The 17682-nt window shown below is 45.4% G+C and overlaps 1 protein-coding gene across 8 annotated transcripts in view; it reads right to left on the reverse strand.

Annotated features, from left to right (window-relative positions):
* FN1 (fibronectin 1) overlaps window positions 1–17157 on the reverse strand; it is a 167549-nt gene extending 150392 nt beyond the window's left edge. For 7 of the 8 annotated variants that reach the window (XM_085644997.1, XM_085644996.1, XM_085644994.1 and 4 more), the window contains exon 1: window positions 16929–17157. In XM_085644997.1, coding sequence (XP_085501123.1) covers window positions 16929–17064 — 136 coding nt within the window. In that variant the 5' untranslated portion in view covers window positions 17065–17157. The remainder of the gene's footprint in view (window positions 1–16928) is intronic. The other variant, XM_085644998.1, reaches the window with a different exon arrangement.
* Between the last annotated feature and the right edge of the window lie 525 nt (window positions 17158–17682).

Here is a 17682-nt window from a genome sequence, read left to right on the forward strand (position 1 = left end):
CCTGTGAAGTGTTAAGACCGCTATATTTCAAGGGAAAACCCAAATTTCCCGTTCTCTGGTGGAGCCTTCTGCTCTGTCATGTTATTAAAAACGGACGCCCTTATTAATAAGCCTTACTTATCCAACTTTGGTCACAAAGAATAGAAGATAACATGTAAAAAGAATCAAGCTCCCCAGGAGACTATTTAAATGGGCTCTTCCACAAAAGTGCCAGCTCCAAGCCATGCTAATGTGGGTACAATTTAGTTTCTCCGTTAAAAATAAAGAATATAACATGGGGGGCATTGCATTCTCTTTTGCGATCCATGGCAGAGATACAATAGGTTACAACAAGTAAACTCCAAGGGGAACTGGGGCCCTCTACTTTTGTCCCTACTTTCACACCAAACCTTCTATATAACAAACATTTTCCTATTATATAAACCAATAAGTAATTTATTGTTGGGGGGAAAAAAAACGCAACTTGTGTATTATAGTCCAACAAGTCATACTCTGGTGACATTTACAACCAACTCAGACTTGCAAAACTAGGTCACCAGAATTCCTTAACAGCATTATTTGAAAAACAGTGACCGGTTAATATACTTGTGCTAAACCAGTGACATTACGCACATCGACTACTACAGTGCAACTGCCACGTCAATACCACAATATAGTTCAAATGACAGCAAGGTTATACGGTCTCACAAAGTGCATATTACACCATTTAATAGAGGAAAACTCTAATAGTTAATAGGTGTTGGTTATTGTGATTTTATAGCAATGCATGAATGTAACCTTGTATCCTGGTTCTGTTACATAATATTAAATTACACCTAAAGTATTACACTATTTATTATCAATGTGGAGGCAAGGAGTGTTTAGTTGAGGGGGGCAAAGGGGGGCTGGAGGTGGGTAACATTTGACACTGTCTACTGTGAGACACTCTTCCCACAACAGTAATAACAAGCCTTTTCATCCAATCGGTCTCGCCTTTGGGACCTTATATGTATTTAGCTATGCAGCACATTAGCCTGGGCGCTGAAACATCTACTGTTCTTTAACATGTAGGGAAAGTAAGCACCAAACTGCGCGACACGCCAGGTATAGGAACACATGGAGAGAAATATTGCCTTTCAGCGGGAAATGGTATAGTCCAAAGATTTTTAGGGGAGAGGATGTAGCCTTATGGCTAGAGCGGTAGTCCTCGAAGCTGGGGAACTGAGTTCCAGTCTCAGCAACGACGCTCAACATCCTGTGATTCTGGGCAAATCACTTAATTTCCCCGTGCTTAACAAAAATGAATATGTCCATATGTAACGAAACTGGTGCTTATGTAAAGTGCTCCGATACCAGATATCTCAGGTCTAATTTGCGCTATATAAAAAAAAAACCTACAAATAAAAAATAAGTACTCCTGTGACATCGGCGACTCCATGTCCATATGGGAATGTGCTTTGTCCACCGCCCACCATCTCCAGCAGACATCAACCAACTACGGCCCGCAAGCATACGAAGAATGGACGGGGAGTTAATAGGGGTTGGTGGGGAGTAACTGTCTTGTGCTGCCACGGGCAGGGGACTCGTATTGCTGTACTTTAATTAAAACTACCACACCCGGTGCCAAAGGTCACATGTTAAACAATGAAACACACTTAGGGTTCCAAGCACTTGCAAGAGCAGCAGCTTTGACCACTTAAGTCTTGGAAAATGCTACTACTATCACACTCCTGCCTGACAACAGTTCTGCTGCTTAAACAATCACCATCAAACCAATTCCTATGAAAAGATGGGAGGGCTGGGGTGGAATCAAGCATTAAGCCATCAGGAGGATTTCCCATTGGTCAGTTTACTTCAGTAAATGAGGTCAAATCCTAGCAGTCCCTTACCGCCTTTGGGCTGGCGCTGGGGCCTGTGGTGTCTGGAGTAAGCACTGCACACGTCACTGACATCTTTTTAATGACTTCAAATAAAACCAGCCCAACGCACTATAAACAGTATTCTTAGCACTGAACACTGAACCCTAGAAGTAATGATGGGGAGGGCCCCGGATACCTGGAAAGGCACACACCCTGACCACACCACATGGTAGGGGGCAGGAAACTGCATCATAAAGCAATCAAACCAGGGGTTGAATTCTGGCACTAGCAGATCTAGACGCAAGGCCATGGTGGGGTAAAGGCCAAGGAAACAGGAAATGTGACAAAAACGACGGGAAAAGAAACCGGGCACCAGGCTAACAGGGAAAGGGAATTCTGCGTAAAGACCTCAGGAAAAAAAAAAGTGAAACTGGAATCGATTTTCCAAAGTCCCACCCCTAGAAGGCACAGGAAATCTCGGTGCCCCCACCTGCCACCAACCATGCTCTCACTGAGGGCGACACCTCCCTGGTGGACGAAAGGAGGAGCACTTTTGATGAGTCCCACTGGCGGGTCGGGTCGAAAACGAGAGCAATAAAGTTGCTTTCAAATTCTGTGTTTAACTTGTCACATTTGAAGCTTCAAAGACAAAGGTCAAATGTCAGGCTTTGTCTTCTGATAAATTGCTGTGAGATTGGTGTTTATTTCTATAATTCTGAAGTGCGCTGGAAACAGATTTTAATAAGATCCAAACTGATCAAGAGACTTGGTGATGCACAAGTGATATTCACATAAAACCGATCACCACACATTATCACGTATATGCTACATAGTTCAAACCATAAAACTGTATGTCTGTGCAAAGGTGGTGGCCATTTCAATGGAAAATGTGCTGCCAATGACAATGCACTACCAAAGCAAGGTCTGGTGACGTGGACTTGGTGCACTGTAGGGGCCTGTGTTTGGTCACATGGTTACTGGTTTCAATCCTGGCAGACCCACTCAGCCTTTCATCCTTCTGAGGTCAGATAAAATGAGTACCATTGAGTTGCGTAACAATAAACATCTGTTATTCAACGCCAAGATGGCCGCAGGTGAACGTGCACTTTACGAATGTTACAAGTGCACGTTATGTGATGTTACCATAAATTGAGTTTTCAAAAACGTCCCTCTTGTTTGTTAACAGTAGACGGGTCACTAAAGTGTGTTGCTCTAAAAAGTGGGACATAGTTCTAAAAAGTTTGGGAACCACTGGTCTGTAGTCTCTTTTGGACTTGGGAAGCGTCAGGAGAGGCCCCTCGTCTTTGAACACCTTGAAACAGGAAGTTATTAGGAATACAGCAACGGTCAATATGGTACAGCCGCAGCAGCGGGCATTCATCATTACGCCATTTAAGCAGCATACGTCACAAACTGAAAAGTCCTTCAGCAAGTGTTACTCTAGCCCACCATGGAGGTCGCCCCTTCACACTGGGGGTCTGCGGTTTACACACTCTGTAGCAGGTGCTCGAGCCAATGAGCTATCTTACACCGACGTCACAACAAGGTCAGATGACACGAGGTCCCCATGCCAAGACTACTACCACACGCACGGCCCTATCACCCGTGCGCATCTGCACATCTTGTCCCAAGGGCTGCATGTGCCATGGCTGGGCAGAGGGTGGTGGTGCCACCGGCCTCAACACCCCCATCTCTCGGCACTCTAGGTCCGCCACAACTTTCTATTACAAATGGCTGCGAGATATTTCCAGCTCATCAGCGCTGCCAAGCCGCCCTTATCAGCTCCAGGGCAGATACGAGGAATGCGCCGGGATGCTGTGAGTAATGGCGCCTCCTGGAGGCTGCGCTGTCTGCTGCCACCTCCCACAGACTGCAGGTTTAACCCCCCCCCCCCCCCCACTTAGAGTCAGGGTCATCCCCCATGCCAGACTTCTTCAGCAGTGAAAACATACCTTGGCGCACCTGGACGAGCAGGCGATTAATTAAAAGGAAACTGTTACCGGATACGCTTCTCTGCAAACCAGGTTGTGAACGTGACACGAGTACCTTGATGACGCTGTCTCCCAAACTGCAGCCGAGAGGGAGAGTGTGGGGACCAGTGGGGAGGGGGCGAGGGGAGACAGGAGGAGGCGGCGAGGGAAGACAGGAGGAGGTGGCGAGGGTGGGAGTGAAGCAGAGGAGAGGGAGCAAGAGGAAGGAAAGGGTGGAAAAAGGCAGGGAAAGAGCGTGACAACCTAGGGAAGGAAGGGGGCAGGTGGGTGAGAGAGAAGCACAAACAGGGAAAAGAAAGGCTATGAGGCAGGCAGGACGGGTGTAAGACAGGTGGGACGAACAGGGAACAGATTTAAAAAGGGATGACGAAGAGGAGCAAGGATCTCTTGTCTTTATGGGGCCATGTGTTTAAACACATGGCCCCATAAAGATAAGAAATAGTTTACGACAGAAGGAAAGCAGGCGAGCCAGTCCAAGTGGGCCAGCAACAAAAAGCCAAAGGGAGGCAGACAGCTCATTTCCAATGCACCAGCCAATGGAAATGGGGGGTGGGGCTTAAAGCCCTCTCCTACAAAATCTCGGAGGCGGAGCAGGGCTCTGCCCTGCAACGCACGCGAGACCTAAAAATGACCCTCCCCACAACAGTAACAAAAATGACATTAGCATCGGTCTATACACTGTATCTCATGTTAATGAAACTAAAATGTGGGCAAATAAAACCGGTTATTTGGAGCAAGTATAAACCAAATATATGAAAAATAAATTTAAAAAAAAAAGCACGCACACTCAACTTTTGCAACACAGAGGTTACATGGAACATTAGCAGAGTACAGCACAACTAGTGTGAAAAAAAAAAAACTGCCTCAATTCCATCTTAGTCACTTGAGGAAGACAACTGAGCTCATACTCTAGGCCCATTCATTTAGGTTTCATCTTACGGTTTAATTTAACCAATTGGCCTCTGGTTAAACATTTGTGCATCTGCACACAGTGGGAATCCACTTATTCTTTAGTAATTTGCTCCAGTGTGTATGCTGCTCAAGAGCCAAGTTATTTTTACAAAAATGTCATTTCCATATTTATTTATAAAAAGGGAGTGTGACCGAGTGCTTTTGTAGTGGAGGTGGGCCGTCTGGCTAGGATGCAGCTTGATCAGTCTCACAAAACTGACTCACCCGGGTTAGTTGGGAGGGTATACTGCGCAACTTGGGAAAATTAATCAGCAGGGTTCTAATCTTTATCCAGCTTGTGTACACTTGACTAGTCCTACTCTTGCAGTCTCAAACCGCACCTCTCGATTGCAAGGGGCATCTTGGCTTTCAGATTTCCAAAGACAGTAAGCAGCGAGTGACTGTTACAATAACGAAGAGTTTTCATACAGCAACATGAAAATGTTCACAGGCCCACATTACAGCCAGGCTCTCCTTCTCCAGCTGACAATAGGCATGTTCTGTGTCAGACAAGTTTCTACTTGCAGAGGCCACAATGAATCTCCGGACATTCGTATGACCATTATGTTGAGCAAGGCTTGCCCCCTCACCCTACAGAGGTATCTACTGTGGTCTCAGTCTTTAGTCTCGGGTCAAAGTAGGAGCTCTGTTGCATTCTCAATTGCACGCTTTGATCACATTCAGACCATTTGAACAGGACATTTTGTCCTGTTAGTTCTCTCGATGGAGCACACAGTTGCAAACTCATGAATGTATCTGGAACAGTAACTATTCATGCCCAGGAAGGATCGCAGCATAGTGACATCTTGTGGGCAAGTAGATGTTGGTGCTTTTACTTTCAGGGTCAGGAGTTATTCCATCAGAAAATGTTTCCAAAGAATTTGAGTTTGGACTAGTGTGGCCTGCATCAGCAAGTAACTGGCACACCTGTGTAGGAGGCTTGTCATGCTCCTTTTCTGTGCTCCAAATACCAGAAGATCACTGTAGTTAAGCAATCATGACAGGTTGTATTATTCGATGTATTACACCCTGAAATATTTCAGCAGTTGCCAACAATCCAAAACTCAACCTTTTGTATCTGAACAAACCTACACAAGTCGAAAGAGTAGTGATGTACCTGCAATTCTCTTCCAAATCGATGTGATGGTATCCTTTGTTCAGGTCAAGAAAGGTGAAGAAATGTGAGCCAATCACTTGCATGATCATGTCTGTTATGTGGGAGACCAGGATGTCTCCCGCTCTGCTAGCCTGGCACATATCAGTACAGATGTGAACTGCACCCTCACTGTCCTTTATGGCACCACCACTATGGGAGACACCCAGGGGGCAGGGCCAGTGGAGCACCCAACGATGTTCTATTTCAATAGCACATCAAGTTGTTTTCCTCAATAGCTTCTTGCAATTGGAAAGCAACTCTGTGGTGCTGCTGGGCAACAGGGTGAATGTCCCCATTGATGTGAAGTCCCACTTTCATAGTCTTGAGCCTGCATAGGCTGTGATAGAACAGGAACGGACTCACAAATTCAGACGGAGTGTGGAGTTTGTAATTGAGTGAGATCAGTCCAATGTCAGCAGCAGTGGGAAAACAGTAGGCACGCACTGGACAGAGCTCCTTAAAGAGCATGAATGGTCTCTTGCACAGGTACCACTGTCTCAATGTTGCAGTGAATGATCCATGACTCCGCAGTGGTTTAGAAGCAGCCCACAAGTATACTTTCGTGTTTGACAAGCGGAGGCATGGCACAGAAGATAGGCTATAGAACTTTAGCCAGCACCATGTTAATCGCAGCACCACTGTCTACAAAAAAAGTTTGGGGCAACCGTTAACCTTTATTGCGATCTTAGGGCAATGTCCAAATGAATTCAGTGGTTTCGTTCGGTGGTTTGCTTTTGTCAATTGGTCTGTGTAAGCAGCCCAACCTATGTGTGTCAGTCATTACTTGATTGATGCCATCAGCACACATCCATCTCATTCACTAGTGCTCAATGACACGGACGAGCCACTGCAGGATGAACTCAACGATACTGTCTAGTTTCTATTTGTCGTAAGAGATGTTGCCTTCTGGCTTCGTGGGCATCGCGATAATGCATCTGCTGCCTTCCGCCATCCATTTGCTCTTCTCACTGTGGCATAGTTTCTTTTTGGTCTCGCAAACCATTATGGAGTGGTTCTCTTTTACTGCAACCATTGCAGGTTTGTACTATGGCTGGGCATGTGCCTTCATGTGGAAATTAAACCCCACATCAGAAACACTTATCTTTGGAGATGTCAACTTGCCTGAATCTACCTTGTGCTGGCTTTTTTTTATGATCAATGCAGATACATTTTTCGCTGTTCAAGCATCCATGTTAGCAGCTTGTTGATTGGCTTTCTGCTCTTGCAGCCATTAGAACTTTCTTTAAGTTGAGCGTCTCCCAACTCTAGTCTTCTGCGAGTCTGAGACAATCATGAATTGAATTCACTAAACTTGCAGTGTTTAAGAAACACATCAAGTCTTTCAACAAACTCATTTCGCCAGCTTGCGGTCGTGCTTGATTGACAACATACCTTTCATGGTCGACATTCAGCACTGGATTGAACTTGACTTCCAACACTCTTGTGATTGAACGGTATGAAAATGCATCAGCTTGTGATATTTTCTTTTTTACTCCATCACTGGCATGATCCTTAAAGTATTTAATGATTTTCTTTTCTAATTCCAGGGCATCTATGAAGTCAAACATTTCGATCCATATAGTCCCACCTGGTGTCAATAGTCCGCTTCTTTACCATGTCGAATGGTGGTGGTTTCAGAAACACAGCAACATCATACTTTGTGCTCTTTACTACTGCCGTTGAGTGTATATGCCGTTCAGGTGACAGCACCTGTTCTGGGTCGGCACCTTCGATGGGCACTGGCCTTGTGCTAGTTTTGTCATGCTTCATTGGATGTCGCAAAGCACCATCTTCTTTCTTGAAGGTAACGTGTTCATCTCTTATACTAGTTAGTCACGGTTTGGCATTGTACCTTGTTGTGACTGCCTTTAGAGTTTCACTTTTGTATCAATGATAGCTCTGTGTTATGCTATTGTGCAACATCTCTTCTTTTGACCTTTCCAGGGAGTTTGTCTGGCTTTTTAAATGTGCTCCTCTCGAAAGCCTGAAAACTTTTGATGTTCATATATGGGCGAGTGTGCCTTCGATTCAAGACTTGACACCTTAAAACTGCTTCTCATCAAATTGGGCGCACGAAGCATTCACAAGGAGTTTCCTGTAATGTAGCAAACTTCCAGGGAGAGCAGTCTTGTTTCTTCAGGGACACAGATCCCACACTTGTCGCCAGTTGTAGTGTCCTCCCCAGCCCGGAAGCATGCAAGTTAATACACCACACAAGGATTGTACATCTTTATTTCTCTTCATACAATCACACACTGTTCTCGGATTACGTCAGAACCAAAAATCATGCTCACTAGACTGACATCAAAGTCTGTGACGAAGACTCAGTCTCTAAAAGCCTATCTACCGTAAACCTGAATAACCATTTTAATTACCCGCTCCCATCCAACTGCCTAGCTGCCATCGCCCAATCCATTATTCCTAGCTGGACTGCAATAATTACCACCTCTCCAGCAGGAAATGGTGCCAGACTCTCTAAAAGCCGGCCAAGTCCTCCCCATTCTGAAAAAGCCTTCACTGGATCCAGCCTCCCCTGAGCCTCCGACCCATATCCAACATCCCCCACTTAGCCAAAGTTCTAGAGAAGTGTGTGCAACAGCAGCTAAGTCAACACATCAACTTTCACCTACTAGATGAGTTCCAATCCGGATTTCGACCTGGGCACAGCACTGAAACCACCATGCTCCACATCGTTGATGATGCCCTCCAAGCCCTTGACCAAGGCAAAACCTGTCTCCTAATCCTCCTGGACCAATCCTCGGCCTTCCTCACAGTCAACCATGAAACACTACTCGAACGCCTCAAACTCAGGATGGGATTGGAGGGCACTGTTCTAGAATGGTTTAGGTCCTTCCTCCAAAACCGATCAGAGATTCCTTATCAACAGCAACATATCTGCACCATCCCCAGTCACGGTTGGAGTCCTTCAAGGATCAACCCTATCTCCCACCCTCTTCAACCTTTACCTAGAACCGCTTACTGAAGTACTATGCACTGCTAACATCTCCTACCAAATGTACACTGATGACACTCCAATATACATCAAAACCTCATCTCGAAGAGATTCTCTCCCTGAACGAAGCTCTGAAACTCAGTCCAATGGCTAACATCCAATCAACTCAAACTCAACGCAAAGAAAACAGAATTCCTCCTCATCTCCCCTCACAATACCAACCCTGAGATTCAATCATGGATTAAAGCCATCACAGCCTTAAATTGCCCACCGACCATCGTGGATTCAGCCAAATACCTGGGAATTACCCTTGACAACCTGAACATGCGGGACCACATCAATTTGATAGCCAAATCAGTCAGATTCCACCTGAGCTACCTTAGGAAATTGAAACCCTTCCTCGATGCTCCCGACCTAAAAATGGTAGTCCAAGCACTTGTCATCTCTAGACTGGATTACGGGTGTTCTACCCTCTCGGGTAGACCCAAGATCTCCCTGGTACTTTTAAAGGCCTGCCTCAATGCAGCCGCCAGACTACTTACCAGCACAAGGAAATTCGACCATATTTCCCAACACTTGAAAGCTCTGAACTGGCTTACCCTTGAGGCAAGAATACAGTTCAAACTAGCATGCATGACGCGCAAGGCTTTATATTCTAACTCCCCTGCATATCTTGCACAGAAACTTGTGATTTCCGGAGGAATCAAGCTCCCAGTCTGTCAGAGATCTCTTGCTCCAACCTGCATGCTTTTGGAGAAAAATAAAAACAAACAACAAAAAAAAAAAAAGAAAAAAAAAAAAACTTACTCTGGCCTTCACTGGGGCTGCTCCAAGAATATGGAACTCTCCCACCTGTCATCAGAAGAATCCCCTCTCTGGCTCGCTTCAAAAAGGATGGCAAAACCTTCCTTATGGGTAAATTTCTCGTTTAATCTTTGCCTCAACCACCACTATGGCCCTGATCTATGGCTGTCTACTGCCTCCCTTCGGATTACCTAGTCACCCCACCTGGAACCAGTCTTGAGTAATTTTAAATGTAATCTGTAAATACATGCTGTTCTCTCTGAATCATCATGCCCCCCCTCCCACCCCCCCACTACTCGATCCGTTACCTGGTGATTCTAAGCCTGTCTATGCAATGCTATGTTTTCCTGTAAGGCGCTCCGATACCCTAACGGGTCAAGTCCGCGCTCTATAAAACACAGAAATAAAATAAATAAAATTATTAACCACACCTTAACACCTCCCAGCCCAGAGGTAGGAGGCACTATACAGATGTTGCAATACAGATACTAAATCTACACAGCCAGTTCAGAAGCGGACGACTATGGGCAGGCATGAGAGACGAAACAGTGACGCTTGACACCAAAATTCTTAATGGAAGTCCGGGCAATGATTTACTATGGGGTTGCTAACATGCCTGTTTTTTTTCCAGCTACAAGCTACCGTTTTAAGCCTTAAAACGGTCATTGTCCTTGCCACAAAATCTAGTCTTTCCATATAATGGTCTTTTGCAGTGGAGTGGTGTACAGATAGTGGTTTCCGCTGTCAATTTCAAATTTAATAAGCACTATATCAGGACTAATCTATGGTCTGGGATGCAACTGTTACCCTAACCTATATTTTACCGTCAAGCCTTCCCACAAATGGTAATCTTAGACAATAACTGCTACAGTTCGCCTCCGTCAGCACATCCCACTAGACTAACAAAAAAGTGAACGTCGGCACTGAACGAAATGTGAAACTGGGATACACAAAAAAAACTAAAAAACTATGATGGAAAAGAAAATCAGTGGCAGAAATGTAGTACAGTGGACCAAGCGACAACATAGCACACAGCAGGGCAAGACTACCGAGAATGCCTACAGCACATACCACAAACTAGTGTTCTTGCTTTACATGAAATCTTGATTTCAGTAGTCATCTATGCTGCCTTCGTGGACAACTCATCCAGTCCAGGCATCTGCATTTGACCCCATGGTTACTGGTTCAACGCCTAGGCTGTCTGCTCAGCCTTTCATTGTTTCAAGTTTCTTAAGTTGAGCGAGAAACATGTTACCTGTCAACAGCGCCAAGAGGTCTCCAATAGGTTAAATGGATGCTCTACAAACAACAATGTCCTGCTATCTAAAATGTTCAAAGGAGATTCTAGGACTGTTTTATTCAATAAGGACAATCTTATCTACACAAGTACAGCCCCTCCCACCCCCCCAAAAAAAGAGAAGACTTCCAGAATTCCAAATCAAGCTCAGACACCATCACAGAAGGGCCTCCTTAACTACCAAGGCAACTCAAAACAGGTGGCAGATTTATATATGGTTTATTTTTCAGCATGCGAGATAAGAGTATCGGTGTGTTGCATATTTTGCTTCCAATTAACGACCTATTGCGAATCACATGTGGTGCACAGACTGGCTGTGGGTGGTACTGCACAAGTAGGTATTGTGTACTCAAACCATGGGAATTGTAAGTTGGTCCAGTTTAAAACTTCAGGCAATGAGTTCAGATTTTATGAGGCAGGAGTGACATGGAAACGTGGTCATTAACGTCTGCCACTTGGAATGGTAAGTTGGTATTCCATGTTATTGTTTTAGCTGGTCTGTACCATTACAGGAAGGGACTAACATGCAAATCAGTTTGGGCATCACCCCAAGATTAGTCCAGCCTCACGTATAGATATAAGGCAGGCAACCTACGCAAGACATGTTGTGTCCACAGACCCAAAAAGGTCAAAATGTCTGGGGTTCTAGGTGTTCACTAGGGACATAGCTTCAGGGGTTCGGGGGGGGGGGGGGTGGCCACCCCCCAAAATCAATTAAGTGTGACTTTGTGGTGTTGGGTATCCCAGTATCAGTCTGCTATATCTGGTTTTCTGCCATAAATAAAAAATAAAAAAAGACAGTAAGCAATTTTCAATGCAATAGGTCTCATTTGCGAGCGGTTAAGCTATGGCATTATAAATGACAATGCCTTTTATTTGTGTGTTTTAAAAGCAACATACATAAAATGCATTGTTATTCCTAGTGCCAATAGCTCCATCTCTCACAAATACGAGACCACTTTAATGGTGGCGGCACCCCTTTCTTTAAACGCTGCTCGACGCATTAAGGTAACAATGAGCAGTGTCTAAAGAAAGGGGCTCAGCCAACATTAAAGTGAAAGCGTGTATGGGGCGCTTTCCACCAAGGCAAAAAAAAAAAAAAAAAAATTATGCGAAAGCTTCTGTAGTGCACCCGCTGAAGTGAAACCGGACTGCGCCGTAAATCAAATAAGTAAGCATAGTTAAAGCGGACTGTGCTGTAATTTAAATAAATACATTACTAATATAAAAGCATGTGGCGCGCTATGATGTTGTGGGTGGAATATCATTAGAGAAAATAGTGCTCGACTACATAACGCAGACCGTGTAACACCACAAGTAAAAAAGTCCAGTCGTTATGGGAGGTTACAAATACAGACAAGGCGGTACCAAGGAGGGACTATTATGCCTATTCACAAATGAAAAGGCAACAATTTTGCAAGGACAGTAACAAATTGAAAAGATGGGCGGAGCTTCTACGCCCAACCTCAATACAACATGCCTCACAGAGCAGCGCATGCGCTGCCCAGGCTGGACCTAAAAACAGTGACCTGGGATGTAAAAGAAGACAGACAGATAAACCTGGTGGTCGAATTTCAAAGTGTGGGTTCAGACACCTTGGAATCAATACCAGCTACCCTACTTTCCATGTTGTGCGATCCTAGATAAACATTTTATTTCACACAGTCTCCTTCATCCTTATTATTACTACATATAAGGGAGTTCTTTAACACTTTAGTTCAGGATGTGCACTGTATAAGCACCTCTTATGTTTCATTTAGTAGACTATAATTATGCTCCACCTTTAATAAAGTTCTAGGCTACATCTAGGGTTTACATGACTACTGACTTTCTTCTTGGTTCACTGATGAAACTGTCGGTGGGGGCAAGCTGTTAATGTTTCTAAGTTCATGTTTCAAAACTATCACTTCTAATAAAAGTTCACCCACGCAGGGGTATAATCTAATGCACTAAGGTAAAACACTTTTTGCAGAAATACATATCTTCATAATTCAACGAGTATCACATTTTTACCTTTGTTACACAATATACTTGCCAAAAGTATCCCTACCTTGTCTCGCGCAGGGTTTTTAAAAAATTTTTAGAGCCTAGCCAGACACATAACTAGGTCTGCCATATTAATTTGCTTGTGTGCCCTCCCACTGGGACCCTCTAGACAAAGGCCTACCTAATGCAAACCAGTACTGGCCCTACTCCTCCTGGGAGGAGCCAATGTCAAACCCTTTCATCTTACCCCTCCACCCTGCGGCCCATTGCTTTTGTAGTCGAGAAATTTAAGAACGCCCCCTCCGTTCCCACCACCACCACTCCCCGACCAAGCTACGCCCCTGGTGGTCACATAGAAAGTTTTATAATGACCAAACAAAAAAAAGTCAGTCTGCCTGGCATTTAGTTAGCAAGATTGTTGCCATTAGCTGCCCCCAGCTGTCCTATAAACCCCCCACAAGCAACATCTCTGGCTTCAATAATATGGAAGGTGGGAGCAGGATCCCTTGCTGAACAGGCAAAGTTAAGCTCCACCCTCAAAGTGTTATGAAATGGACTCTGAAGATGTAGAATCTAGGAAATGGTGTCCTTAAGTCATTCACAGCGAAATATTCCACAGCAGACACCCCTGACATATTCATTGTGGTATCTTTAGAAATACTTAAGTGTGTACATTTTGACCCACCCCCGAAACAAAAAAGTTCATGACTATTGTGTCTCTTGCTTTCTCGCCCTAAGTGCGCCAGGTATGCCCAGACGTGGGTCCTGGGCTCACTGTGCCACTGGAATCAAGCTATCCTGGCTGAAGAGGGGTGAAACCCCAAAACTGGTCCTAGGATGCTTGTATCTGGTGCAGGGAGGACCCGACTTGGCAGTTCGGGCTGGACTGTTCCCATGAGGCACAGGGTCAAGACTGATTTGCATATGGCCAGGTCTAAACTGGGGTGGCATGGTGAGCAAAAGAATGATTGATTTAACCCAGATCTCTTGACTGGGGGTGAATGTTTTGATTTGCATTCTGTCCATCAATTTTGTGTCTAACATATATAAACAAGCAAGGTTAATCAGTACTTCATCGTTAGGACAGGATATGTCATCGATATTGCATGTGCTTCCTAAACAAAAGTGTTACAATTCAGCAATTAGCAAGTTGTGCCTGCTAAGTAAACACCTCAAAGAGCAAGCACACAAGTGGTCGCAAGCTACATGTCGCATCTACAGTCTAACAAAAGGACTATTTGACGCCCTCAAGCACATGAGAAACACAAGTGACAGTGTGACCATCAATGCAAAGTCACGGCGTCGATCAGTTGCCCATACAAGCAATGACAAACGGGGAAACCATAAAAGAAATGCTAAGGGGCACACCACCATCATTTACTGTACTTGATAGCATGAGGTAACCTATTAAGCCACATCTAAAACCGCTGCTTAATTTGGAGGCTCTTGCACCAATCCCTAGCGGTTAAGACTGATTTCATCTATAATTATCGTCCTACAGAAACTGCCCCAACAGGACGCAGGGTTGGGCATGGTTATTTAGGGCCCGGGGCAGTGGATGCCTACGGGAATCACCGTGTTTTGGTGACAGCCCCGTGGGTAATCTCAAAGAATAGCCACCTCTCTTCTAAGTCCCTATACGGTGTGTTCTTGAAGTCTACATAGAATTATCCCGATGTTCAGCGCTGATGTTGCAGACTGTCTTCAGATCGGTTCTCGACGCGTAATCGTACAGAGGACTGCTGCGCTGCAAGCGTGAGCATCTGAACTTAATTTGATGAAGTTTTAACGTTTCTACCACACTGTCATGTGAGCACTGGACCACTCCCACCCTGAAGAATCCCATTGTGTTATGGAAGGGTCTACTGTGTGCTAGACAGCGGGTGTTCCCTCTGGTTACTTGCTTCAAAAACGGAGGGGTGAAGGAGGGGCTGGCCGGTTAAATAGCGATAAGGCGTTCATCTTGCTGAACGCACACCTTTTGTCACAGTTACTGTACTGACAGTGCCTTTTAACTATGACGAAAGGCACCGACAAGCTTCCGCGCTCGGAGGATAGTCAGTGAAATGGTTCAGCTTCACAAGCAGTAAAATTTTGCAAGTCTTAAACGGATATATTTACAGCCTTTTTCTCATCTTCTTCCTATTTTCCGTCTGTGCGCAGAGATACTCTTAATAGAGTCGATTCTAGCGCGTTATAAACCTTAAAATAAATAAATAAGAAACACGGCCAATTCCTCCCACATCGATCGATACGCGGAAACTTCGCCGCAAGGGAGGGGGTAAAGGGTACTGGAGAAAAGTTAGACATTTTAGCGGCTGGAGGACAGGGCCCTGAAACCGTTATGGGGAGGATTTCCGAAACAAAGGCCACAATCAGGAAGGCCTGGGGGTAGGGGTTTCTGTCAAAGGATTCCCCTCTCCCGCTGCTAGGAGGGAAGTTGCAGTTTTCCCGGCAATGCACCCTGGAGTGCACTAAATATACTCTTAAAGGCTGGATCAATGGGTGCTAACACCCGTCCCTTTTTTTTTTTTTAAATAGGTTTTATATTGTTCGAACTCGACCCGAAGGTATTAAAGAGCTCTACATATGCACCGCTTACATTACAAAAGGACACATTCACTTATTTAGTTTTTTAGGCACGATGAGATGAAGGGATTTGCTCAGATTCACAGGATGTTGAGCCGACGCCGAAAACTGAACGCTAACTCCCCAGTTCCAGGGTCGGCAGCTCTACGCTACATCCACTCCCAGGTTCCATCACTCCATGGTCGGTACCATGAGAATTGTTATATATTAATTAGCGCCAAGATACCCCAGTGTGTTACACGATTTAATTGTGTATTATCCTTATTAGGCGCTACATCAGAAGGACGTCGAACATAACAGCAAGTTAAAATACACAAAAGACAAGAACTCAACCACTGAAAGCTGACTGCCCATTCATTACACATGCCACTTAAGACTGCTGGGGCGTACAGCGGGTTCCATCCACATGCTCAGGCAGACGCTGACTAGGCAAGTCGGCCTGGACACTAATAAAGAGAAGTGTCTACAGATAAATTGTGATTAAGTCCTTGGGTTCGGGAAATAAAGCTGAACAGAACTCGAGAAGTAGCCATCGGAAGGAAAAAGCACGTGGAAAAGCAGTCAGGTGCTATTGCAGTAGAAAACATCCAACGAAACAGCGATGTAGAGCTAAAAAAATGTTTCATTCATGCTAACGACAGCAACACCAGGAGGCCGCTGGACAACCTGGAGAACATTCCATGAGCCACTTGTGGAACACTGATCATCAAGTGTTCCACACAAAGCGCACATGCACTAGCAGATTACTACAACAATCCCTCCAATAAAACCCTCAGTATCTCAACTGTAGGGGAAACTTTGCTTAAAATCAATACATCTACGAGATAACAGGAAGCCAACGAGAGAAGTGGGGAAAAAAACGAGACTCCGAAAAAAAAAAAAAAAAAACGTTTTGGGGGGGGAAAGGACTGGGTTCCTTCATTCCCACATGCAGCTTCGATATATGGACACCATCTAGAAATTCCACTCCAAAACTTTTAAATGGGGCCCAGAATATTTGGGCGCAAACATTCGCCAGAATCGATTGAGTGCAGTCCAGGAATGCCCTTTGTCTCCCCATGGAAGTAATTTGGAGTGTTGTTCCAAGTATTTCCAATTATATGATGTGACGTATCCAAGGGTGCTGCCACCAGCCAGGCTGTTCTCAAGGACCCGATTCGAGAGGATGCCTTGCAGACTGAGACTGGTAATATAGCCGTCACATAAGTACCTGAATGACTGGTAACCATTATACAAGTACTTGAATGACTGCTATCTGGGACTGTAGTTGCAGACAGGACCATCCTTCTTTAAGTGCGTGCTTCACGGTGAACAGGTTTGTTGAGAGGATGCATTTGCGCAGAGAAAGCGATTAAGTACTCACGGTTGTTTTGGGTGTCGCCAAGTTGCACAGCTTGCTGAGGCTGCACCTGCCTCCGGTTCTTTTGGTTGCTACTCCCTCCAAAAACAGCCCCCGTGCAGAGGCAGAGAAGCAGCAGCCGAGTCCCAGCTCCGGCCATCCTTAGGACACCGAGGCGGGCAGCAGCAGAAGAAGAAAACTTAAAGCGCCCAGACACAAAACAGAGTCAGGCAAGAGCGGCAGAACCTCAGAGCGAGACACCTTATATACACGGCGCGCGCCCACCTCAGCCGGCATAACTAGGGGACGGCAGGGGCAAGGCTAGAAGCAAGGGGCGTGGCCAGGCACAGAACTTGCGGGGAGGCAAGCGGAACCGTGGGCGCGGCTCGAGGACAGTAACGGGCCGCGTACGGAGGCTGGGGCTGGCCACTGGGAGAAGAAGGCGGAGCAATGATTTGAGGGGAGGAGTCGGACCCTAAAATGAGTGTGGTCGACGGAAGCTCTCTCTGGGAGCAGAAGAGTTGCGTGGTTGGTTCAGGTACTGAGCTGATAGCGGCGCTGTGGCTAATAAGTGTTGCTAAAGGAATAGGAGTGTGCGAGCCACTTAAGGCTCGAGAGCTCTATGTCCACTTAGGCCCTCGAGCCCAAAAAGAGCCGGTCTTTAATGTGTCTTCTTTCTGCCATCACGCCCTAACTTTATACGCTTAGAATGAAAATAGGGTGACCCTTGATGTGAAATGGGAGAGAGAGAGAGCGATAAAACACCCATCTAGTGATT

This window comes from Triturus cristatus, chromosome 3_1, assembly GCF_964204655.1.
Source record: "Triturus cristatus chromosome 3_1, aTriCri1.1, whole genome shotgun sequence".
Classification (NCBI taxonomy): Eukaryota; Metazoa; Chordata; class Amphibia; order Caudata; family Salamandridae; genus Triturus; species Triturus cristatus.